General features: G+C 40.3%; 1 protein-coding gene across 2 annotated transcripts; it reads left to right on the top strand.

Moving 5' to 3' along the window:
• Positions 1–368: 368 nt before the first annotated feature.
• LOC115373453 (terminal nucleotidyltransferase 4A-like) lies at positions 369–19,177 on the top strand. 2 transcript variants are annotated; one of them, XR_003929542.1, is made up of 13 exons: positions 369–1,274; positions 2,207–2,330; positions 4,550–4,596; positions 6,777–6,897; positions 7,411–7,518; positions 7,637–7,765; positions 7,995–8,208; positions 8,898–9,024; positions 9,846–9,949; positions 13,827–14,020; positions 14,696–14,833; positions 15,201–16,265; positions 19,166–19,177. XR_003929542.1 is itself a non-coding variant. In XM_030071856.1 (12 exons), exons 1-12 carry the CDS (start codon positions 580–582, stop codon positions 15,648–15,650), a joined length of 2,451 nt encoding a protein of 816 aa, XP_029927716.1. In that variant the 5' UTR covers positions 369–579; the 3' UTR covers positions 15,651–18,061. The 2 variants fall into 2 exon arrangements, 1 of the variants encoding a protein (XP_029927716.1); XM_030071856.1 differs by lacking the exon at positions 19,166–19,177 and having other exon boundaries at positions 15,201–18,061.
• Positions 19,178–25,650: the final 6,473 nt, after the last annotated feature.

Here is a 25,650-nt window from a genome sequence, read left to right as displayed (position 1 = left end):
TGTCCTGTGTTAGGCACTATCACTGTCAAGCACGGCAAAATAAAGGGCTTCCGGTCAGCTCTTTGAAAATAAAATACATTTTAGCGAACGTGTAATTCGTAAAAGAATCTGGATTCACGGATTAATCGTAAGCAACCTAAAGTATACGTGTTTCGCCTGAGATGCCGTTTCACTTTTGTCCACACGGCTCTGAACAAAAGGCTGACAAAAAGCCACAGAAATGCTGAATGAAATTTAAATTCAGCTGCCGGACTTCCGGTGTATTCTGGCGATGACTGGTTACCTTGACGAATCTATTAGCTCAAAGGGGTGTGTTCAAAGATTTAAATCCCACAGACATGCGTAGCGCAGCCATCCGTGCTGCTGGGTGCGCCATATTGGCTGGCTTACATGGGGAGTGGAGTTGGGCAAGCCGCTTCAAAAACCAAACAGCTTTCATGACATGAAGCACTGCGAGGAGAACAAGTAAATCAGCGCGGTAAGGTTTATTTGTTTCCACGAGTGCAGCCTGTTTGTGTGTGATTCGCCGAAACGCTTGCCATTTCTCCCGTGGAGAGCTTGTTCGGAAACTCAAGTCCAATGGATCCCAGGACCGCCTGGATTCAGCCGGAGCAGAAGGGACCTGCCAGTTCCCGGTGGATGCACATTTGGGAAACCTCTCAGGGATTTCGAGTGAACTCCGGCATCGACAACCACCATCACCTTCGCAACTTTTCAACGCAAAGTGTAAGCTCCCCGGGCTCAAACGGCGACCACTGCAAAAATGTAGCAGCGCCGCCGGGGGTTGTGTTTGGGAAACTGCCAAGGCGAGACGGCGGCGGAGAGAGGAGAGGTGTCCGGAGAAAGGGCTCGTTGTCGCCGTCCTCCTCTTCGCTAGACTCGGAGGCCGAGAGCTCGTCGCCTTCCGGCTCCTCTTTGCAAATCGACAATCTTAACGTCGCAGAAGAGGCGAACCGGTTTTTACACTACAACGAGCATGACTTTAATGTAAATACTCTCAGACAGCAACTCCCCCCTCCGCTTTTTTACAATGTTCAGCAAAACTGTCGCAGCATGCAACAATCTGGCGGCCACACCCCCACGGGAATGAAAAATCAGCATGGGAACAAGCACCACCAGTATCAACTACATTCATCTGGACGCAGGAGGCATCTGAACAGATCCAACACTTTTCACGGGATCAACCAGCTCCTGTCCGCCGGCTGCAACGGGAATTACTCCGACTCCTCCTGCAGCCTGTGGAAGACCAGGCGCTACAGCCCTGGTATAAATGGGTAAGCTATGGAAGTATGTACAATGAATGACTTATTGTCTAATGCAGTGGTTTGCAAAGTAAGGTCCGGGGACACCAAGCGGTCTCTGAAGAGCCTCCAGGGGATCCTCAGCATAAGGAGGAACAATTTAATATCATAATTAAATTCACTACAAATTGCTAAAATGCCAAAAAAAAAAAAAGAAAAAAGAAAAAAAAGAAAGAAAAGAAAGTGTTGATTTTAACACGTTTTAATTTTACTGCTTTTAAAATCAGGCGATCTTCAAGTACAGACTTTAAGTATTGATTTTAGTTTATTTTAACACTTTAATATTTTTCACAAATCATACCCCTAGGGCAAAATCACTTCTAATGGTGGAATGTTAACTTGGAGTGTGGAAAGTTTGCAAACACCTGGTCCAATGCACTAATTGAAGTAAAGGTGAGATCCCCTCTGGGGCCTTAAGGAAGTTACAAAAGGTCCCACAGTAAAATAAGGGATAATTTATCTGCAACAGTTGTTGAACAGATTTTAATTCAGACATTTTCTAATCGTGTTTTTCAATTTTCAACTAATAGTATTTTGTATATCCAGTTCTTTACCCAAAAACAAAAATCCTCACTGACGGGTTTCCCCTGACACTCATTATGGTTCCTTGGTCCAAAAGCATTTATGAACTTATCTTACCTTATTTTCAAATACATTAATTTTATGTGAATACAGAAACATTTTGCAGATTCATTTGGCACAATTACCTCCCATAATATAATAAATACTTAACATCCAATATAGGCAGTTTCTCCCAGTAGGCCACATGCTACTTACTTGAGATCTAAATATACATCTAATGGTGAACTCCTCAATCATCAAGAGTTCACTGTGGCACTGTTGCTTTCCTCCCAGTTTATTAGTCCACATTTCCAATAGGCCTCTTTTCCTCTTGTTCTTAACAGGCTTCATGAGGAGATTGTAGACTTTTTCAATTTCATGTCACCACGACCCGAAGAGGAAGCGATGAGAAGAGATGTGGTGAACAGAATAGAGGGCGTCATCAAGGACTTGTGGCCCACAGCGCGGGTGAGTGTCGAGGGGCCGCAGCTCGGAGAGTTATGTTTGTGCTGTGCTTCAACCTGCCAGGCTCAATGAGGCACGCCATGCCAAATCAGTCAATGAAGCCACTCAGCTGTACTCTTCAGAGCTGATTACATGTGGTGTACCTCAAGGCTCACTTCTTTGGGCAATACCATTCTTTATCATTCCTTGGCTAAATGTTGTCAGAAGCTGTTAAACCAAACAATTTCGCACTCACACTGGTGTTAAAAAACAAACAAACAAAAAAAAAAAAAACTGGATGTTTAAAACTTTTATATATCCAAAGCCAGACAAAGCTAAGGTTCTTGCTTTTGGCCAGGAACATATCTCCAGACCAAAATCACTGTTTCTTGGTCCTTTAACTCCATAGAATGAGTCTATAAGAATTTAGAATTATCCTAAATGCACATTTAAACAAAGCAATTCAAAAAGAATGGTTTGAACTTGCAAAGGTAGGTTTTTGTTATTCTAATACATTGCTCTCTTGTCTCTATGGGCAGCTATAGGTGCAGCTCCAGACTGTCAGTAACCAAGCAGTGGAGTTCAGGCACTTGTTACAGGATTGTCCTGTTTTTCCATTTTTAAGCTCATACGTACTGTCTGCAGTTCAAGCTTTGGAGTGCATTTAAAAATTGTTTTAAGAAAGTTACTGATGTTTGGGTTTGGCTGTAGCTGGGCTCTGGCTCCGCTCTCAAATCTTTTAACCCTCGGAGCCAGAGTGTAACCTGAAATCAGACAGGGCCCGCTGGTCTGTCCACAGTCTAGGATATGGATCCAGATTCAGGTCCTCTGAAAACTCACATTGTTAAGAGACGTTTATCAAAACTCATGATATTGTGTTATTCCTCATGCTACAATTCAGCATGAACCTTCCAATGGAGGCCCAGTTCAGAGTCATGAAATGCTAAACTACCATACAAATCAGTACTATAGAAAACACCAGACTATGCTGTCATAAATCTACAGGAACATGAGAAAGTCCAAACACATTTTAATATTCAAGCATATTTAAAAAACAGACTCTTGTTATTTTTTTTATTTAGTACCCAGTCTTCACATTTGCTTGTTTTATTGTGTAATCCTGATTTTTAATGTGACATTTTTATTAATCCTATTGCCTTTTATTTATTGCTTTGTAAACCGTTTTGTAAATTGTTTTATGTGCTGTGTAAATCAGTTTTATTAACATCATACATACTGTGTGTTAGAGCTGGTGTGTCTGTATGTCGTCTGCACCCTGCAGACTCTGTTTGGCCATACTTCTGGCAGTCAGTCAGCAGCCTGGTTTACACTACAAGGCCAAACACAGTTGGCCAGATGTAATCATTATTCATGTCAGTTGCATTCCCCAAGTAACATTTGTGAATTATTTTCCACCTTATATTGCCAACAAAGTGTTTGTCAGACTGTACTTGCTAACAAATAGCATTTTCTGTCAGGGTTATAAACATTTTGAGCTAATCCTGGCCCTGAGAAGTCCCACCGGGCTTCACTTTGAATTACATTTTTTTTCTTCTTCTCTTCCTTTATAGACTCGGCTATTTGTACTACTCTTCCAAACAGGCACGATTCTAGGATTTGAATTTGTAATGGGCTCGAACCCCTGATCAGAGACTGTCTTTTCTCAAGAAAACCTGACATAAGTCTTCACTTAGTGTTAATTTCTATTGCCAAGTCTTCAATATGTTGAGTCTAGCAATTTAGGTTTGCTCTAAGTATCTCTGGATGAGAACATTGGCTAAATATCTAAAATTACTGTTTAGCTTCTTTCTACACGCCTTTCCTCCTTGTGGAGATTGAGTTAGGACCGACACGCACCAGTCATGAAACTTGGAATGTAGCTTTTTTTTTTTTTTTTTTTTTTTTTAAACCAAACTTAATCTTACCCTCTCTGAATTCCTAATTTTTGGTGGATCTTCTATAAATGTATGTCTGTCTGTATGTATGTATTTATTTATTTATTTTTTTATTATTTTTTTTTTTTGCTAAAGAAATTCCTATAGGAGCTGTATCCAGACTCCAGGATTGACTGCATATCTGCTGAGGGCATTTTTACACAAAGTAGTTTAGAGCTACGCTATCAGAAGGACTCCGGCCTTCCAAGGATGTTTTTTTTTTTTTTTTTTTTTTTCCCTCCCGCATTTGAGCTTCGGGAACAATGGCATGACTTAAATTAGAGTGGTGTTATTTTTATGTTTTTACAGGTGGAGATATTTGGCAGCTTCAGCACAGGACTTTATCTCCCAACAAGGTAATGCTGAATAGCAAGTGTTTTTGTAACTATGTGTGTAGAACCTTACTTTACATGGGCTCCTTTTGTCGGGGGTGGGGCAATGGGAATAATATGAAAAAAAAAAACATAATGTGAACTTAATGTTGAATTTAAGGCATGTGTTTCAATAACTCTGTTTACCTGCTAATTTTTAAGAGGTTAGGACTTAGGTTTTTGGCAGTATATGGTTATGGCCTATTTTTGGAGACCAACTTTGGTGCCCATATACCTGCTCAGTGGTATTGTTCAGTGACACAACTACAGGCACATTATTGAAATTCTGTTTTTTTTTTTTTTGTTTGTTTGTTTGTTTGTTTTTTTGTTTTTTCTTCTCCCCCCCCCACTTAGTCCATGAACCAATCTTTGGACATGGCTGCACTTTTCCTTAGAGGTGCCAATCTGTCAAGATGCTCTTATAATAATTGTATGAATTGTTGTTCTGTTATATCAGTGCTTAAGAGTTGGCCTAAGGGAAAAAAAAAAAAAAACTAACAAAACGAAACTCAACAACCACTATATAAAATTGAACAACAGCCACCTTGAATGAACATGGTTTTAGGTCCGTTTTTAAGAGTTCAAGGTCCTCTGTGCTGTTAGATGTTTGTGCAAGGTATTTCACAAACACTGGGAGCTGCCAAAGCTGGCTGTTCCTAGATCTGAGAATGCAGACAGGTTTTTATGGTGTAATTTTTTTTGAGATGTGGAGGTGCATGTCCATGAATTCATTGGTGGGCAAGCAGGAGGCCTTTTAGTCAACCCTGAAAGAGACTGGAAGACATTGCAGTAAGAACAAAACTGGTGTTATGTGTTCATGGTCTTGCAATCTCAAGATCTTGGCAGCGCTGCTCTGAATATACTGTGGCTTTTGGTTGCTCCTGCCAGCAATCCCAGTGAACAGTACATTGCAGTAGTGGAGCCTGGAGAAGATGAGAGGCACAGACAAGATTTTCTGCATCTGACTGGGTTAGGGTCGGGTAGAATTTGGATGTTTTTGAGAAGGTTTGGTAGGAAGAGGTTTTACACAGATTTTTTATTGTAGTCTCCAAAAGTCAGCTGAGAAAGAAACCTATAATCCAGATTAGAAACCGAGGAGAAAGGAATGTCCGTGCCATCAAAGGTGAGATGAGATATGCGATAACACTGAACCTTGCACAGAATGCCAGTTTCATTGCTGTTTTAAACTGGAGGAAATTGAGCTTCATAAAAGACCTCATCTTCTCAAGGCAGGCACTGACGCATGACATGACTGCAGAGGGGCATGAGGAAGTTTTGATGTTCAATTCTGGATTGTCAGCATAGCAGTGGAAAGACGTCCTGTTTGCTGATGTCCAAGCTGAGGGTGGGACTTGTAGGGGGTAAACAGAATTGAGTTTCTTTTTTTTTTCCCCTGCAAAGGCATGTTTGATTTTAGTTGCGCCAAATCTGGTGGGGATCATGTAGTGTGAAGCAGTCCAACTCTTGGTCCAACCAAATGAGTGTGACCTTGGCAGCAGCTAATGGGAATTTGGGCCACAAGGGGAAAAGAATGAGCCATATTACTAAGATTCACAACTGAGATTGCTCAACACTTGTTAAGTTTCCTGGATCAATCCACAATAGTGTGCAATTGAATTAAGCAATAGAAGCCTGATTCAGAATCCCCACAGTATTATCCTTCTAATAATGTCATGTCACTTCAAAATCCATTTGTGATATCGTGCACTTCCTCTACACAGTGCAACACCTGTTTTGTAATTGGATTCACAGCAAACTGCCGTCGACAAATTGGAACTGTTTTGTATTCTGTTTTGTATTCCACTATGTTTGTCTGTTATTCAAACCCATTTGCATTAATGGTGCATTTGAGACCACTAGGAACTCTGACTCGGTGATTTAAAATACTGCCCCCAAGCAGCAAAGGCAATAGAAACGATATAGGAAAATAATTATTGGTAGACTTTTTTTTTCTCTCTTACTGCTAATATATATTACACTGCATAGCCTTATGGCTTGCATCATGTAAGATTTAATTAATTAAATGGCATGAGGAACTGGACAGTAATGTGTGTTTGTTTGCATGGTGGATCGTTATGTGCTCTGTTTTACACAATGCTAAGACAAAATGCCTCCTGAAGACAGACAATAACCTTGAACGGAATAACCTTTGGATTTGATTACAGTGACATTGACCTGGTGGTGTTTGGAACGTGGGATCACCCCCCACTCCAGGAACTGGAGCAGGCCCTGAGGAAACACAATGTGGCGGGACCATATCCTATTAAAGTCCTGGACAAAGCTACAGTAAGTGGTGGAGAGTATTGCACCAACAGCTTTCTTTAATAGTTATGGTCAGTCTTGTTAGATGTATCAGTTTCAGTTTCAAGTCCCATTGAATCAAAGCTGTGAAAGAAGCAGTTAGATTTTCTTCGGAAATTCAACAGGTTAAATCGAAGAAAAAGCTGTACAGTCTGTGAGTATGACCTCCACCTTTTTAGTGAAGCTCAAAGCTTTGAAGCAGGATTATGAAAACTTGTCTTTTCAACTTTTAACAGAGTGCAGTAAAAACAGTCATTGCATTTATTACTGCATTTTTAGAGCTGTGCTTTAAGGTAATGTTTGAATGTGATTTTTTTCCATAGAGGTATAAAGCAGTTGATCATTAATAGCACCATTTTAATAAATATGAGTGCCCAACAATGATGATGTGGAATTTTAAAGAAAGCCCTTTATTATTATTATTTTAAATATTTAAGTTGCAGGTGTACTCAGCACATTTTTTGGACTGCTTTACATTCAGTTTGGTTCTGATTTCAGGTGCCAATCATCAAGCTGACTGACCAGGAGACAGAAGTGAAAGTGGACATCAGCTTCAATGTGCAGACTGCAGTCAAAGCAGCACAGCTTATCAAGAGCTACCTCAAAGTAAGCCTTGAAAACACAACATACTTTATTTATATTTGTTTGTTTGTTGCTGTTTTTTGTTTGTTTGTTTTTTGAATAGTGAGACGAAAAACATAAAAATTGATCTCCTGTTTTGCAGAGGTACACTGTCCTGCCACCCCTGATCTTTGTGTTGAAGCAGTTCCTGCTGCAGAGAGACCTGAATGAAGTCTTCACAGGCGGCATCAGCTCTTACAGCCTCATACTAATGGCTATCAGCTTCCTGCAGGTACACAAATGCAGGCTCATCACTGACACAGGCATGCACATCTCATGTAGAGCCATTTCTGTCCCTTCAAGAAATTGCATTAAAAAAAAACAAACATGCCAAATCAGGTCACAACTTGAATTAATATCACTTACATGAACAGTCCTTTGAAATTTTGCAGTGCCAGTTCAGATCAACAAACATAGCAGAGTTGGTCTAACTGATGTGTTTTCTGTGTCCGACCCCTCAGTTACACCCACGCATCGACACACGGCGTGCCAACATCAACCTGGGCATCCTGCTGATCGAGTTCTTTGAGCTATACGGCCGTGACTTCAACTACTTGAAGACTGGCATCCGAGTAAAGAACGGAGGGGCGTACCTGGCCAAGGAGGAAATGGTCAAGGCCATGGGCAATGGAAACAGGCCATCCATGCTCTGTATCGAAGATCCACTACAGCCAGGTCAGATGGGTGGATGAATTAGATGAATGAATGGGGGATTGATGCACACTTGCTGGACTACTTGATGTTAGGGGTGGCCATAGTGGTTGCAGTGTGTTCAACGTTGCAATGGAGGTGCTTTTCAGTTTGACCAACAAGAAAAGCCAACCAGGGATTCTAGAAAAAGACATTTTAAAAGAGATGTTTGGGGTGAGGGTGGGTTAGAGGCAGATTAATGGTGGATAGGGGAATGAGCGAATGGATATAGACAAATGTGAGCAAAATGTTGGAATGGAGGTAGTAATCAAAACATGAAAATGGATCCAAGGTAGAATGGCCTTTCCTCTATAACAGCCGAAGGAAGAACTTCAAATAGAAAATCGCCTTACTGCTTTTTGAAGGAGGGCAAATGGCATTTCTTGAAAGCAAACCACAAAAAATTAAATGCCCCCCAAGAGATGCTTTTTTTCCCCTCATCAGCAGTAGGTTGATACGGAAATGGAGGCCATAAAGTGCTTGGTGGGTTACAAATCATGCAATAAACCTTACTCATAGGGAAATAGACTGCACTTCTTGTAAAAGTAAATTTAGCTTCCTGTCCGTTATAGTTGTATTTCAAAGTCACATTTATATCCAGGTTGTTGTGTTCTTGCATTGTCCTAGACCGTAATCTTCTATGCTATTTTTTACTGCTTTGGGTATCTTCACAGGGAACGATGTGGGCCGGAGTTCATACGGTGTCCTCCAGGTCAAACAGGTGTTTGACTTTGCCTATATGGTACTGAGCCATGGCGTGTCTCCACTGGCACGTGCCTACCCCAACAAAGAGTATGACAGGTATGTTTCTTCAGTTTTTAAGGTGGCAGTGCATTGGCAAGTTGTGCGTACCTGAAAAAGAAATGCAGGCAAATGCAGTGCCACATAAAAATTTATGTAGTGCTTGGTGATATGGACAAAATCTGATATCATTATATCTTTGATTGAATATCTCTATCGATACTGTGATGATATGGTAGGGATGACTATTGGTGCTTCCATAAGATATTTACTTATCAAAAATGTCTTAAGTGTAATTATTGGTAATGTGAATATGACAAGCAGGTAATTGTTATTTTCCAGTATCATGATATCTTTTGCTTTATGACAGCATCACAGTATCTGGTCTCATGGTGATATTGATTTTATAATGCTGATGTATTGTATGGCAATTAAAAAGGTAACTGCCAATTTGGGAAACTGGAAAAAGCAGTGAGAAAACTCAGAACAACAGTGGCTACTATGAAGGGGCACAGAGGCAGCTGAGGAAATAGGATTTAGAAGCCATTTGATCAGTCATGAAGCTGAACATATCATAACAAGTTCAGCTATTTGACCTCGACTGTTTCGTTTTGAAGAATGGACACTTTCCCACAAAGCAGTACAACCAGCCATCACTCCAGATCGCCTCTAGAGGGCCATACAAAAAATATTACCAATATTCTCCAACAAGGTTGTTTCCACAAGAAGCTCAAGATTACTGTGTGTTAGCACTTTTTTATTGAGGTTGATCAATGCTAATTTGGCCAAAAAATGTTTTAATGCTTTGTAGTTCCTTGGTCACAATGTTGGCATTTGTCCTGTTTAACCTATGGATTGCGCCCTCCTCTCTGTCTTTGCAGCACTTTGGGACGCATCATCAAGGTTAGTCCAGAAGTGGTGTTCTACAGGGACTGGACAATCAAGAAGTGGGGTGCCAAGCAGTATGCTAAGCTGGAGAACCATGGTAAATTTGTACTCATATAAAGTGATTAGGTGTGCACTAGGCTTGAGGAACATTGAATTAGACGTGAGCAGAATGTTGTCTCAAGTGTTTCTCTGTGTTATTGCCTTTAAACTTGAGCTCAAGTCTGGGGAGAAAAACTGATGTAGAGCCATACTGGACATTTGGCTGCTCTATCCATATTTTATAGCCGAGAAATTTCCACTGATTTCCCGACCAAAGATAATAATCTCATGATTGTTGTAAATCCATTGAGAATATTGTGGAAAGGGATCCTCATGATTATCCACTTCCCACACATTTTCCTTACTGTGCACAATTATTGGTTTGCTTTGGAAAAGACTGCAAGAAAAAAACTTTTGGTGGGAATGGCTGATAAAGACTGTAGCAGTGGAGTCAAACAGCAATCTGTTAGTTGTAGTTGTCATTGTTTGCCCTCTTGGCAACTGTCAGAAAGTAGTATTTGTTTTTTTTTTAAAAGATTTGGAAAATATTAGCAACAGTTTGTCATTTGATTGTGAGAGTTCTTTTTTTGAGTATGGGACAGATTTGATCTGCACTGACAAGCTAAGTACAGAAATTCAACACTGCAGAGTTCAGCAGATTGCAGTATTTGGTCTCAATTTTTTTAAAATTTCAGTTCCTCCAAAACAATATTCAGTAGAATTCACATGTATGCATTCTCAACTCTTTCATTAACCAAGTATAATCACCAAATTCTCTTTACGCCACTCTCAACAACAATCATCCATGGCCGTGGTTACACTTGTCTTTTCAATGCAGCTTTTGTCATTGGAGGTGCTGGATCGGAACTCAGCTGTGTCCACGTGTGCATTCAGGCTTGACGCTTAAATCTGACCTGCCTGAACGGATAGTGTTTGGATAGACTCCCTCCTCACAGAGATCCAAACTCAATGTGATACAGGCCACCTCGGCATGTGATCTGGCTGATGAGATCCAAATGTGAGAGAGATCCCATCTCAGAGTATACAGACTTTGACGGTTAATGCATCCTGGCATGATCAGATGACAAAAGTCACATTGAAAAGTGTAACCACAGACAAAGTTTCTACCTCAGTTAGCATTGCAATTAAACACTCCTCAGGTCTTCTCACAAAATCTTATAGACCACCTATCAAATCTACCTCAACACCACCAGTCCAAGATCCTTCTGGTAACATCATTCTGCTGAGCGGATAATGTCATCTTGCATGTGAGCGTCAATGGCATCACAGCACAGAAGTTTTTCACGGGCAGGTTTTAAACTGGTTTTAAATTGAATAACATCTCTGCTGGACACTGGGAAACATGTTTTTAAGTCAGAACCCCTCCCCACCTACCAGACAGGCCGTTGAAGGTGGTTCTCCTCCATATCTGTCTTGGAAACCACTACTCATCAATTGGAACACCTATTAACAAGCTGGAGCTTTTCTGGGAGAGACCCATCCTCTTAAACCATGTCGGCCCTCGCCCTAACAGGAGGGTGCGTGAGCAGATGTTGTCAGACTGCTTGATCTTCTGCCTCAGATTGTGACACATCTGCGTGGTAGGAAATTCTTCCTCTGAACCACTGCTCAATGTCCATACAGATGTTTCCTGCAGGAGTGATTCCCATCATGCCAGCTGCCCTGTTGCCAAAACGTTTTCTGCTAAAAGATGCAGAATACATATTTTAAAGTCACACTAATCCAAAAATTGTAATTAGTGTTGATACTAAGTCAACAGGTGTCTGCACTAATCCACATCTGCATCCAAAAAGGCTTAGTCACCTTTTCATTTTAAGTGACTAATTGATTTCTAGTTCTTTGTCTTGCCATCATATTGCCCAGCTATTATGGGTTTTTAAGATGTTATTAATACCTGATTTAACAACATGACAGGATAATTAACTCACACCATTCCCAGATCAGATTCAGCAGTCCTCCATCTATACATACCCACACATCTGTGGACATTGATGTAGAAATACATCAGGTTCACATTTGTTGGACTACACAATCTAAAATGTACATCTATCAGAATATACAAAAATATAATCAGATATATATCTAAATAGAAAGACAAAGGCTGAATGCATAGCTCCAATTATTTGGTTTGCTTTTTTATTCTGTGTCTTGGTTGGCAATCCTACTTTTTTCACTGTTGTCAGACCAAGTTTTCTCAGGTCCCTGTCTTTATATTTTCTAGAGTCAGGTCATCCTACAATGTACAGTAAAACATGAAGTGGGACTAATTTTGTACATCTTGTTGGCCACAAACTTTGCACACACTATTCTCTTCACAGACAAAATTAAACATGCCCACTTCAGTAGCCGGGGGCAGAATACCTCCCCGCGGCTGAGCACACAGGGACCTTTTGACTACTAGGTAAATAAGATGTCGCGTAAGGCTCAGCACTGTAGCATCACTGTTGAAACTGCACATAAAATCTTAGCCCATAACTCAGCTGGCATTTCTCTTTATAGTTAGGGAGCATCTTTTGCTTTATCATAAAGCAAAAAATGTATTGGAGGTCAGGCTGCATAAAAATACAACAGATTTCCTCCATCCGTCCCTGGTGACTGGGTGCTTTATACCCGCTGAGAAACTCTGGTTAATAACTTTACCTTCTGGCATAGTAATACAGCAGTTTCACAGTCTGGAGATGAAGCAGAGAGAGAAATTGTCAAAGTCTCAAGGCCATATATTATTGCAGAGCTAGATTTGGGGCAAATTTATGCACTCCTAGGAAACCGCTTACAGCAACTTCTTGTTGAAAGTGTCAAATTCTGACCTATGAAGCTGAAGTCTGGGATTCAAAGAAGCCCCGAAAACCATCAGCAAGACATATTTTTTACTGCTAGGACACCACCTTTTGCAGGTTACCTATATTTAGATTCTTGGCTTTTTAATTAAACTCTGATTATTTCTCCCATGAGCAAATTAAATGGCAACTGGATTGAGCTCCATCCTTTCTTGCATCACACATGATTTTTGAGCCTCTGCTGGCCTGTTTTTTTTTGTTTGTTTGTTTGTTTTTGTTGTTGTTGTTGTTGTTGTGTTTTGTTTTGTTTTTTTCATGAAACATGGAGGAATGGTCCATTGATTAAGACCTTATAGGCTATTCATAAAATGGAAGTGTCCAAATAGTCTAAACTTTGAATTTGAATGGCCTTGATTTTAACAAACATTTTTTCTTTCTCATTTGATTTATCAATCTTTTTACTTTTTGTCAATATCGTCTGCATCTGAATCAACATTTCTCTTGTAAAACTCTAAGCCCTTTATTGCAGCTGCAGCTTGCTGTCTAACCTGAATAAAACCACTAATAACATTTCAAACAATCATCTAAATTTTAAAAAGCATGTATATTGAAAACAGATAAAAACAATTTGAATTAAAAAGATGTTTCTGTATTGATCCAATTACCATCATTTGGAAAAGTATCAGGTAGTAACCCTGGCATCTTAATACACCATCAGACATGAGGCCTACACAGTCGCAATGGGTAATTTTAATAAGGTTTGGATGTCACCGTTCTATTAAAATCTAAAATTGTTTTAGGTTTTATTAGAACATCTTACTGTATTCTGCTTTTTTGCACAGTGATTCATCAAATATACTGTATTTTTCCCCACTATTAAATGTATATTTTAGAATTGATACAAGGAGTTGCAGAATGGGGCAGCTAAACATGTATGCATTTTGAGGCTGTGGGGGGAAAAAATAAGCTTACATCTGTTGTCAAAATCATTGGTTTAAATGTAAAATGAATGGTGTGATGGTCCAGAAAGTTACAAGGTTGCCCATTCAGGAGTGAACCTCTTGTAAGAGATAAATATAACCATTTGATTATATGTCAGATAACTTCCAGACTATGTTTGTTTATTTGTTTTCCTAGGCATAGACACTTGTGAGCAGGACCTTGCCAGACTGATGTTGGCCTCCATGGAGGATCAGCGAGACTCTTCCTCCCCATTCAGTGCCGACTCTCCATCGCCCTCTCCGGTCTCCATACCCAGCCCTCAACATCATTCCTCCTCCTCCTCCTCATCCTCTGCATGCTCACTGTCCTCCTTCTCTGGAAGTGATATAGTAAGGCCTGAGAAAATTACTGATTCTATACTGGATTTTTTTGGTTGGTGAAACATGAAGTCTGCATCCATTTCCTGCTTTGCTTTATCATTTAAAGTGGAATATCTCTTTATAAGGTAGTATATTTTCTGAGCCCTAACAAAAAAAAGTTTGCTTTTTGTTTGTCCTATGGAACAAAATCAGAGGAGTTCTTTTCTCCCTTTTTTTTTTTTTTTTTATTAAATTTTGTTTTTCAAAAATTTAGCCTTGATTAGGTTGTGTATCATTTAAATGGCATGGCATAACCACACTGGTTCCCAAATTGTCAAACTACTGTATAATGAAATTATCAGAACAAAATGAACATACTTACTTGGTTCATATCAGTTGAAATTCATGGGTGATTGCCCATTGCTAAGATCAGCCTGCTTTGGCCAGCAGTTACATTTTGCTGTTTTGACCTTTTGCAAGAGTGCCTGGGATTGTTTTTTGCCTCACCAATTTCTAACCCCAGTGTTACCCAAAGATTGCAAACCACTGAGTTAGGTGGTTCACACTACAGACCTCACGCCTTGCAGGGTCAGAACAATCCAGACTGAATGCCCCACATTCCCTCCTCCTGTTTACTTGTTCTTTGTCCATGTTATGTATCTTCTGTTTCTTATTGTCTGTGTGTATTTGTATGGTGTTTTCCAGGAGGCTGATTCTCCTCCCAGCAGTAATGCTGCCATCCAAATACACGCCCACAACCTGGCCTCTGTCCCCTCAGTAATGCAGATGGGTGCTGACCTCAGAACTACACATCCAGCTGGCTTCATCCCCACTGCACCGCAGGTCAGTCTGATTTTATTTTTATTCTCTGCAAGTTTTTCCTGCAAAATAAGATGATCCTGCACACTATCTTCTTATTTGGAATAAATTCTGTTGATAACAATGTGTCACTCCTTAGACCTTCATTGGGTAACAATGGGGAGATAAGAAATGCAAGCCATACTTAGCTACATGTGAGCCAGCAAAAGGAAACAGATTTGATTGTATTAACATTTACCGTTAAAACGAGTCAGACGGTATTACAGAACTATAAAAACAAAAATAGTGCATGTTGAATTTGTATATAGCATAGCAACATTTTTTTTTCTTTGACCTGGAGAATTCTGAACAGAATTCCCATTTAATCTTGTGCTCTTTCTCTTCTCTCCAGATCCAGATGTCCCTCCCAGGAAACATAGCCATCCCCTCCTTCTCAGACTGTCAGTTTTACCACGACAATCCACCTTCCATCAACACTGTCCACCGCCAGACATCCCAACCCACACACATTTCCCAGCCCGCTGACTCTACAAGCCCTCTGCCCAGCCCCCTCCACCAGCTCCACCACCCTCAGGTACAGGGGCAGCAAAGCCACGGCTTCACCATGAGACCCAGCCACCACGGCTCTGCAGAGCCACACAAGTTCAGCTTCAAGCACAACCACGCTGGCAGCCCCCAAGTTTCAAATCATTCTCAAGGTCACCTCAGCCCCCAATGCCATTTCGTTCCCCATGGTCATAACTTGGCACAGGGGTTCAGGAACCAGCAGAACCAGTACAACCGAAATCCCTGGCGACGCAGAAAGCAGGACAGCGCTCCTCCTCTCAGCCACAGCAGGTGAAAGACTGGAGCTGCGTGATCTTGGCCTGATTTTTTATTTTTTTTTTTTTTTCGATTGTTGGAGGTTTCACTCAGTCCAGCTCAACTTTAATTGCTGTCAGCCTCGAAAGGTGTAACTCGACTCTTATTTCAAAAAACCCACAGTGGTAAACAACAGACCTTTTAGAGGCCACCGGCAAACTAGCATCGCTTTCCTTCAAGCCACAAGTCGATCCAAGTTGTTTTCCATTATACAAGGTGTTGAATGAGCACCGTCGACTAAGATTACAGAAGGCACGAAGTGATGCTACTTGACTCTTACAGTTGACGTTCCTGAGGGATTCAACCTGACACTAACTGTAAAGGGCCAAAACGGACTACCTGAGCTCGTATTGTCGCAGTTATTCCAGTGACCTATTTTCTGTGGCCAGTTGATAAGTAGAGCTCACATCGGTCATTAGAGGGTAGTCAGAAGCCCTTCTTTCCCCCAATTCAATGCACACCAGCAAGGATATTGAGTTGCTTGAGTCAGCTGTGTGAAAGGCAGCGCTGGTGCCCAGACTTGGCATCTCATCAGTGTGACTTTCCAGAGGTTGAAAACGCCGGCTGTTGCTAGAGAAATGGGTGGAGGATTGGAGTTCAAATGAACAAATGAACCTTGCAGAAAGAAGTGTCACGTGCCATAGTATTGGACTGGTTCATATGACTTCACCTGTTCCAGAGCCTGGTCTCCTAGACGGTTTGATTCTGCCTAGAAGTTTTTCCAACTGAAGGTTTGAGCTTTGAACGAGAGCAGTGTTCAGCGGGGCTTTTTGATCAGGTACTGGGCCTAACGGGTCCTCTGAATTCAACTCCATTCAACCTACTGGCTCTCGTTTCAGAGCTCCCAGGACTCCAACTGTCATCTACAAATTGTAGTCTTTTTGGACTGAATCAAAGCACTACGTTCCTACCTATGCAGCGCAATGCTGACTCAGTGTTTTTGGTGTAACGGCACAAAACGGGCCTTGTCTCAAGTGCTTAAACTGTGATGACTGGTTTGAATGTACAAAGTCTTATTTTTTTTCTGTGTGTGTGTTTAAAATTTTTGGTTATCTCTCTGTTCTCTTGTATTTGTTGTTTATTTTCTCCGACCCATTTTGAAACGATACACATCAATAGGATGCAAAGTTCTGTGTCACTGAGGGATTTTTTTTTTTTTTTTTCACTTTGGCACTATCTTATGCTTTGTACTGTAAACATTGCCACCTTACTTTACAGTTTGTTGCATTTATGTGCAATAAGGACTTGCTTTTATTTTAATTTATTTCACATTTTAGTCTTATTTTAAGGGGCTTTCCCCACTTTTTTCGCTTCTTATTTCTAGACTACCTTGATCTGTGCAATAGGTGGATTTGAGGGGTCTTGAAGGGATGTATGTGTGTCCAGCTTTCCAACAGTAGGGGGAGCTATGGGATAGCGTTGATAGAGGTGTGCCAAAAAGCCCTATGATGATGCCAATATTTTCCTCATGTTTAATTTGCCGTTGCACTACGAGCACTTGAAATTTTGCCACTACCTGTCCCAGTATGCTTTTGTCAACACTACATATCACCTTTTCAGCGGTTTTGGCTTTCTTTTGGGTTTATTTCCTCTAGAGAGCTTGAAGGCTATATTTGGAGAAATAAACATTCAGCAGTGTTCACTCATTTCATTTCAGAAATAGTCGGTGCTACTTATTACCAGCAAAGTGCTTCTTTTAGGCCTTTAAGCTACTTTGATTCTGTTACACCTACAGTTAACTGCCTTCTTAAGTGACCAAATTTGCTCCTTTTTCATGTACGTAGCCAGAGCTTTCATTGTTTCTGTAAGCACTGCCAGTTTTACTTGACTTTTATTTTCACTCTGAGCTTCTTGGTGCATGTTTGCTTTAGGAACAGACTTCTGCTGTAGTTGACAATAATCTCCAAGTCGCATCCTCCAGTGTCTTTTTTTTTTTTTTTCACCTTAAATCAATAATGAGAGGCTTCGTTTCAAGTTATATAAGACCTCTACCATTTCACAGGGTTTTTCTGTCCCATATTCAAAGTCAGTATTACTCAGATGAGGTTGCCTAGCTACAGAATCTACACAGTAATCCATGTGAGGACTGAGGTTGGTCTGTGAGACACATCTTGACCCATCAGTGAGTTCCTGTTTAATGTAGATTCTTTAAGAAACCAAAATCTGGTGACATCAAACTAAAGGACTCAACATTTTATTATTAGCATATTCTTATATCTGCTACTTGATGTGCTGTTTCACGTCTTTTTGCCATGAACCAAATCCCCAGCTTGCGTCTGTGCCATAAAGGATGGATTACAGTGTGACATATGGATGTATACCTTGTGTTTCCCTCTGGGCACCATTTTTATGTAAGTTTTCTATTTTTTTAATAAACATTTTAAAACTGTACTCTTGGTTTTTAGTGTGCAGTTTTATTGCTCCTGGTCAATTATTTTCCCTGCTGCTGATTTACAGTTGAAAGCTTGTGGAGCAGGACATATGTAAATCACACATTTACACACTTCTGACAGTTATGCTTTAATTTGACTGAAATAAGATGTTGTAAAGCTTGCATTTGTGTGGCAGAATAGACAAATAAGTCATAGATTAAAAGTTTGCCATTCACTCAGAATAACAACTAGCTGAGATCTTTGAAATATCTCATTTTGTTACTTGAGGTTTTGTTACTTGACCAAAGTGTGACCTCATGAGTCTGAGCTGAGATGCCTTATATGAGGTCTTTTACTAGCTTCATTACACCATCAGCAATCACTGAAAACTCAATTTCAGGTCTTTTAGCAGTTTCTTGTAGTTCCCAACATGATTTATTTAGTCATGCTGAGTTGGTTTACAAATGCATTAACTTCACATTGCACTGTGAAAAGACTTTACAAACTTCATTTGTACTCTGTCACACATCTGCTGTAATTCCTCCTCATGTCTGATGGGGGCACTGGTGGATCATTGCTCAGGGTCTTATCCACTACCTCTCACGCTGAGCTGAGTCCAGGCACGACGAGCAGGAGAGAAGGCAGCGTTTGGACAAAATCCCTCTCCATAACTGGAGGGTTAGTCGCTGGAACCGTCTCATTTTATTCCAATTAAAACTCAAGGAAAAAGTCTCCCTATTGAGACCCCTTTTACCCTTTGTTGGCTCAAAGGATAGCTGACTAAGGTGGCAGGGAATTAGAGCCTGCCTCTGTACCATCATGCACTTTCCTAAATTTGTCTTCATTGATAATTATACAGCACTGATACACTGGCTCTTGCTATACTTCATAATATTGTTAAAAGCTGGCTCTTACTTTCAAAAGCCCCAATTAATCAGATCAGTGGAGCAGCGGGGATGCATTGATGGTGAATTGAAAGCCTTTGCCTCTGAAGCTGGTTCCAATCCAAACACCATGGTGTCTATACAGTCCTGAACTTGAAGCCTTAGTGTGTGTATGCACACCTGCACTTGATGAATATACAGTAGCATACACTCCTCAGGGAGTAAAGAGGAGCCTCTAGAGAGCGTCCTGTCACTGAGATCCACAGTCGTGTTCAGGGCTTGGTTTGCACTACACAGAAACAAAACCCAATTGTCACCTTTTCGTGGCACAGAAGTGTTCTTTTTATGACTGGCTAAGCAGTGAAAATCAGAGTGCTATCGAGTGTTAAAAATAAGACTTTAATAAGCACATCTTCAAGTGTCCTTGAGCAAGTCAGTGACTCTCTGCTGGCTCTACAGCTGCTGTTCTCTTGTTGAACCGCAGCTTTGACCTTGCAATGAAGTGAGAACACCTACGGGGATCAATAAAGTATGAAAGTGTTTTTGAGAAACCAGGCCAAGTGAAATGAACAGAGAAAGGTCTTGTTCAGTGGATTTTTTCTTAATCCTTTAAAGGATAATTCTGGTAGTTTTCAACATTGGCCCTATTTTTCCACCTTTTTGGGGTTGACAACATTTTTTGGAGCTGGCAGCCACAAAACAGGATGCAATTTAATCAAACAGGGCATTTATACACATTGAATTACATCCGCTAATAGTGCTAGTTTTACCAATAGCCTGTCACTAATAGACAGGCTCAGATTGCTATTATAAGTGTCTGACAACATTATGGAAGGGAAAGATCCCTACAGAGACAGACAGACAGACAGACAGACAGACGTGTGGACCACCTCAACAGAAGTCTTGCTCAAAGAGAGGTCTCGCTCTGAAATCTCACGTGAGGTGAATTTGTTGGAAGACAGGGAAAGTTGGAACGAGGAGTCATCAGAGGAGTCTGTTGTTTTGCAGTGCAGAAAATGTATAATAAAGTTAATGTTAATAATGTCAGACACAACAATCTGTACTCAAAAACAAGCACTTTAGTAGAAGTAATTTGATGTGTGTAAATGCCCCGTTTGATTACACTGCAGCCCTGAAGCAATCTAGCTCAATACTGGATGAATTCCAAAAATTTTTGTCACCATCAGTCATCTGGGCCCCAAAAGATGGGCTCATGATGAAAAATACCAAAAATTATTCTTTAAGCATCAAAGAAAAGAGCAGCTCTGTAAAGGATAAAGATAAAAAGCAGTCATTATAAATTGGTCTCCATCATTTGTCCTCTAAAATTCCAATTGCAACATTTCTTTTAACTGCTCTTCTTGCCTTGTTTGCCCGCCTCTTTCATGGCGATGTGAAAGTCCCCAGAGAGCCTGCGTGGAGGCCGAGGTATAGCTGTATCCAAATACAAATGGAATGCTGTTGTCATTACTTCTCTGAAAGATAAGGCTGCTGGGTGCATCTCATTTGGGGCTGAGCCGGCCATGGCCTGGTTTGACAGAGCCTGCTCTCAGCACCTCTGACAGCAGTATTCCCATGACAGCAGCACAGAGCCACCTGGAGAGAGGAGACGGTTTATTTCCATGAAATTTATGGTAAAAGGCCAGCAGCATGTGACTGATGTAATTTCTTTGCAAATTCATGGATGTAGGACAAATTCATCGGAAATGGGTCACATAATGTAGGACACCTGAAGGTTTTTGCATATTTCTTAGCTTGGAAAATGAAAATCAATATTGTTGTCACCTGCCCATAGCAGTAAAACTATATGATTAAAACTACATGACATTCGTAGGTTGATATCACTGGAAACTCACTCTCCAAAGCATGAATCTAACCATGTGACAAAATTTCCTTATAGGAAAAAAAGCATAGCACTTAATCAAAAATAACCTCTAAAAAAGTTCATATCTTAACTTTGAAAGTCACTCTTTGTTAATTGACCCACTTTGAAATCAGGCTAGGCTCTGGTTTTCCTGTAATATTTAAGTTGGCCTTTGAAACTTTAACCATTTTATATCGAGATGAATTAATGTAAACTAATGCTACTCATGTCCTCGTATACATGGTAACAAATAGTTACTGCATGGTGTGGATCTTGCCATGTATTAAAGGAATGGCTCACCCCAGAAAATGAAGATTTCATCAGTGAGCATGCTAATACTGCTCATCTCAGCGTTACTCAAAAAACGTGCAGTGTCATGGATCCCTCCAATTTGATTGGCCAATATCTTGAGTCAATAAAGCACATATTAGGTGTTAGACAGAGGCTGATCAATGCAAAAAGTGGCTCACTCCTCATGCAGCTAAAGGTTGCACTAATATCACACCCCAGTCACACCCCGCAAAGCTATAAGGTTATTTTGGTGATTTCCATTTTTTCACTGCACTTTTGCTATTAGTATATATGGATTTTATGGCATCTCCTTTAACATCAGTGTCAAGTAGTTTATAGAAAAGGCCCTCGGGCTAGACTGACTGAGAAAACGTTTTCTGAAAATAGACATTAAAACAAAAATAAATAAATAAATAAATAAACTTTTTGTTTCTTTCCTTCTTTCTCTCCCTCTCCCTCTCTCTCTCTCTCTCTCTCTCTCTCTCTCTCTCTCACTATCTATCTATTTATCTTTTTCATTTATGAGGTGATGAGGTTTGAACAAAAGAGGGCAAACTAGAGGTAGAAACAGCAGACACACTCTTGTTTGAGGAGATGGATGAGAAGAAAATAAATCAATACTATGAAATAGTAAAGACAAAAAAAGTCCTCTGCTAATTTTGGGTCCACGGACCTCCTGAGGATTCTATCTAGTTTTTTCCAGGCTTATGGCGTTTCTCATCCTCCATGGTTGCACATTGCATCGAACATAGCCATAATTGTGATATGGACACCATTGACTCTCGTCCCACAAAGAAATTACATCCATCTGTGACATCTTTTACGCATCAGTCAGTACTTCTTGTCTGACATTTTGCTCTTTTGCTGCCTCATAAAAGCATGTCACTCTTAGTCGCTGTCACATATCATCCATCCATTTGTTTTCCATGATCAAAGCAAAAGTCTGACCTTGTCCTGTTTATCTAGACAAGCAAAACATCCGTGCCTGTGATATATCCATTTTCTCCGATCAATGTCCATTAATGTCTGACGGTGCACATGTCTGACAGTGATACACCTTGTGATATCTCTCACTTATCATTCACATATCTGCAGTGATCAAAGTGCATCGCTCTGATCACTGAGGCATCCCATATGCCATGATTCAGACATCTTTATTAGCCCTGGATTACAGTCGTATATGTTTTGATTGGCACCTGCTGGAGCCATAAAGCATATCATTCATGCAGAATTTGCTAATTTCTTGCATCAATGCACATGGAAAACAGCCCAAACATGATATAATTTTAGGTGATGCACAGTAGTAGATGGGAAATTTTGTCATCACTGGAAGAATTTCCTCATTTGTCCTTCATTTGATCTGTATATCTATGTCAATTTCCCTCCAGTTGCCCGGAGCAGCTTTGTCCATCTGAATCGCCATAACAGTGCCTTATAATAATCATCCATCATCCCTGTTGTGACCTAGAATGGAGCCTAAGTGAAGATACATGGTGGTGTATAGGTGAGTGTTGGACTGATTGCTGGTGAAAGTGGATATAAATGGGGGTGTTTCTGGGACACCAGAACTTAATGTTGAGCCCTCTGGAGGTGTCATGGGCCTAATTCAATAAATCAACTGTGACATGACATACCCGCTCTCACCCACCCCCTCTTGCCTCTAACACCCAAAAAGTAGGTCTCCACATTGGTGCTCACCCAAACACCACATGGGGCCGGCTACATAAGGACCAGCATTTTGGTGAAATCACTTTGTGTTAAATAATGAGCCGTAGCACCTGTTCAGTTTACAGTATGGCTTATCTTGCTTATTTAGTTCTCAAGACAAAGCATATAAGTACCTCTGTTAGATACAGCTCTTTTCCTCTTGGTATTTTTTCAATCCACTTGAGATATAATTTCTTCTCTTTGACTCAAACAAGCTTGTTGGATAGCTTCTCTTCTGTATTCTGTTGCATTAAAAAATGCTCCATTCAGACTCTTTCTTGTATAAAAGCTACTACTGACCCACGGACACCAGTATGCGAGTGTTTCGTGCAAAGCATATTTTCTTTGAATAATGGATCCCTCTTTTCTGCATTTTGAGGGAATATATCTCATCTCTAAAGAGCCTCAGAGCGCAGTGAAGCAGACCCGAGCCACATATGTATTTGCAGACCATTACCTCCACTATTTATTCTCCTTCCAGCCCCTGGTGGTAGATAGTGTTCATTTTTCATTCATCGCAGCAGGAATGTGATTGTTGTGAGCCTCATCAAACACTGAACTAACTGCAGCACCACAGAAGCATAACATTCACCAACAGGCGCTGGCCTGAGCAGCTGGTACTGACCAACCCTGTTGGAGACATTCACGCATTTATTACTCACAGGAATGACAGTATTTCAAACAAATGTATTCATCCATATTGAATTGCTTTTGCATATTTTGTCTTTTGTATTCAGCTGAAGTTAAAAAAAAAAAAAAAAGTTAAAAAAAAACATTGGTACATTTATTTTTGCATGCACTCTTAATCTGGTTTGATGTCTTTTTTTTATTTAAGATATCATTTTAGTTGGATTACACTTAGTTTGGATTTTTTTTTTAAATTTTATCAGATTAGTTAGAGTGGCTGGATGTCATGTTTTAGATTGTTCATTTGAAACCAATAGCATTTGGTGTAGGATATTATTTTGGGTTATAATTTCTAGCACTCACCTTTGACTGAAAATTTTATTTCCTTAACTATCATGCAAAACACTGAGCAAATGAGCAAAAAAGAAAGAGAAGTACCTCTTGCAAAGTGCCATATTGATATTCAGCTCAGTTAAATCTGTGTTGTGTAATTGTTGGTGGCCTTTTGTACGTAGGAAACTGCCTCATTGATATGCATGACGTTGCTCATGCTGCACGGGATGCTACACATGCAGGTAGGCATCCACTCATATCCATGCATGCAGGCTTTTGTGTGTGTGTGAGTGTATGTGTGTGTGTGTGTGTGTGTGTGCACACACCAATACAGACACACATGTAACTTGGTAAAATGAGCATAAAACGCACATCTTACCGACAAGAGTCTCTGGTGCCTGACAAAACCAATAAACAGCAGTGGGTTCTGTTTATATAAACAAACTTACACAGATATTGATTGTGCATTCATTCAGAAAAAATAAAGCATTTTCTCCTGGAGGGGCTCTTTTTGAAGCTAACACTCAAATTAAACTGAAAACAGACTCATACAAGCAGCGAGCTGCTCTCTCCTCTGCTGTAAAACACACACTCCATGCCTCTCAACACTCACTACACAATCATGTGCATATTTCAGGCAAGATTGAAATTATACACATGCATCCATTATAACTTCAAGCTGTGCTCAGGCTTCAATACAAATTTTGAAAGATGATGCTCTCCTTCATTTTGGATACAATAGCATGCACTCTGTCAGCTATTCACCACCATCCTCCTAGAATCTGTGCACTTCAACATAGTTTTCCAGAGAGGCTGTGCACGATTCGATTGGTGATGATGAGAAGGGCAAGGAGAAGGAGTAAGACTTTGGTTTGGTAAGTATCTATTCAGTGGGTCCCCATTCAACGAAAGCGAAGGTAGTCCATGAAAGCTGTGCAAAGTGGGTTGAGTTTTGCTGGCAAAATTTGGAAATGCACTGGCACAATCATCATCAAGTATCTATTTATTAAGCTTGGCTAAGTGTTTTGGTGGATCTGTGGATTATTAAGGCTTTAGGTGAGATTTTAACTCATAATCTCAGCATGATATATCATGTACATGATCAGGAGTAGTTACAGAAAGCAACAACAAAGGAGGAATAAAGCCAGCTAAGCCTGCTTAAAGCCTCAGAACTACAACAATGAATGTTTTTGATCTCCTGTTGAGGCTCTAACACAGAACTGTGGTGGTACTGTGCTGTGCCACTGCATGATACACACCACACACGCCATCTGATCGCAGCACAGTTGACCTTCAGGAAAATAAGGTTCTTTGAAAGTGCACTGAAGTGTCACACTTAAGATTTAAAGGATGGACAGCGAGATGAGTTAAACAAATATTCTGGTCTTTGGCAGATTCAGGTTGGATTGCGTGGAATCTGCACACCAAACCCCAAGAGGAGTCATTACTCATCATGTTCAGTGTGTGGTCCATAAAAAGTATCCATATGATCTTTCCCATATCTGCCCACATCTTGATTTGCATAACACAGCTGATCCTCCGAGATGGTTATTCTGAAAACAGATGTATGCAATTCTTTGAATTCATTCTGAGTAAAGGAAATTATTCGAGTAAAACATTTTTAAAAAAATCAAGCGTAAGGCAATGTTTAACACCTTATTAGACGACATTTCAACAACCCTGTCCCTCCAAGTAAATATGTGTATTCAATTTTGTCCGAGTTGTCCATTTCTTTTTTCCACTCACCATCCAATTATCCACTCAGCCTATTATTGCATATGTATCTTTGCAAATGGAGATACTGTGGCTGCTTGTCTTTTTGAGGCTGTACAAAGGCACAAACCAGAATAGGATATTACTGTATTCATTCCTATTCTTACACAATCTTTTTATTGCTCATAT

Source organism: Myripristis murdjan, chromosome 16 (assembly GCF_902150065.1).
Source record: "Myripristis murdjan chromosome 16, fMyrMur1.1, whole genome shotgun sequence".
Classification (NCBI taxonomy): Eukaryota; Metazoa; Chordata; class Actinopteri; order Holocentriformes; family Holocentridae; genus Myripristis; species Myripristis murdjan.
The sequence above is the reverse complement of the archived record's forward strand: the minus strand, read 5'-3'. Positions and strand labels throughout refer to the sequence as shown.

Bases quoted from the DNA above. Each gene is read 5' to 3' on its own strand.
- LOC115373453 (XM_030071856.1), top strand. From the start codon at position 580: ATGGATCCCAGGACCGCCTGGATTCAGCCGGAGCAGAAGGGACCTGCC. The intron at 7,766-7,994 runs GTACACAAATGC...CCGACCCCTCAG, and splicing joins TGGCTATCAGCTTCCTGCAG to TTACACCCACGCATCGACAC. The intron at 8,209-8,897 runs GTCAGATGGGTG...GTATCTTCACAG, and splicing joins CGAAGATCCACTACAGCCAG to GGAACGATGTGGGCCGGAGT.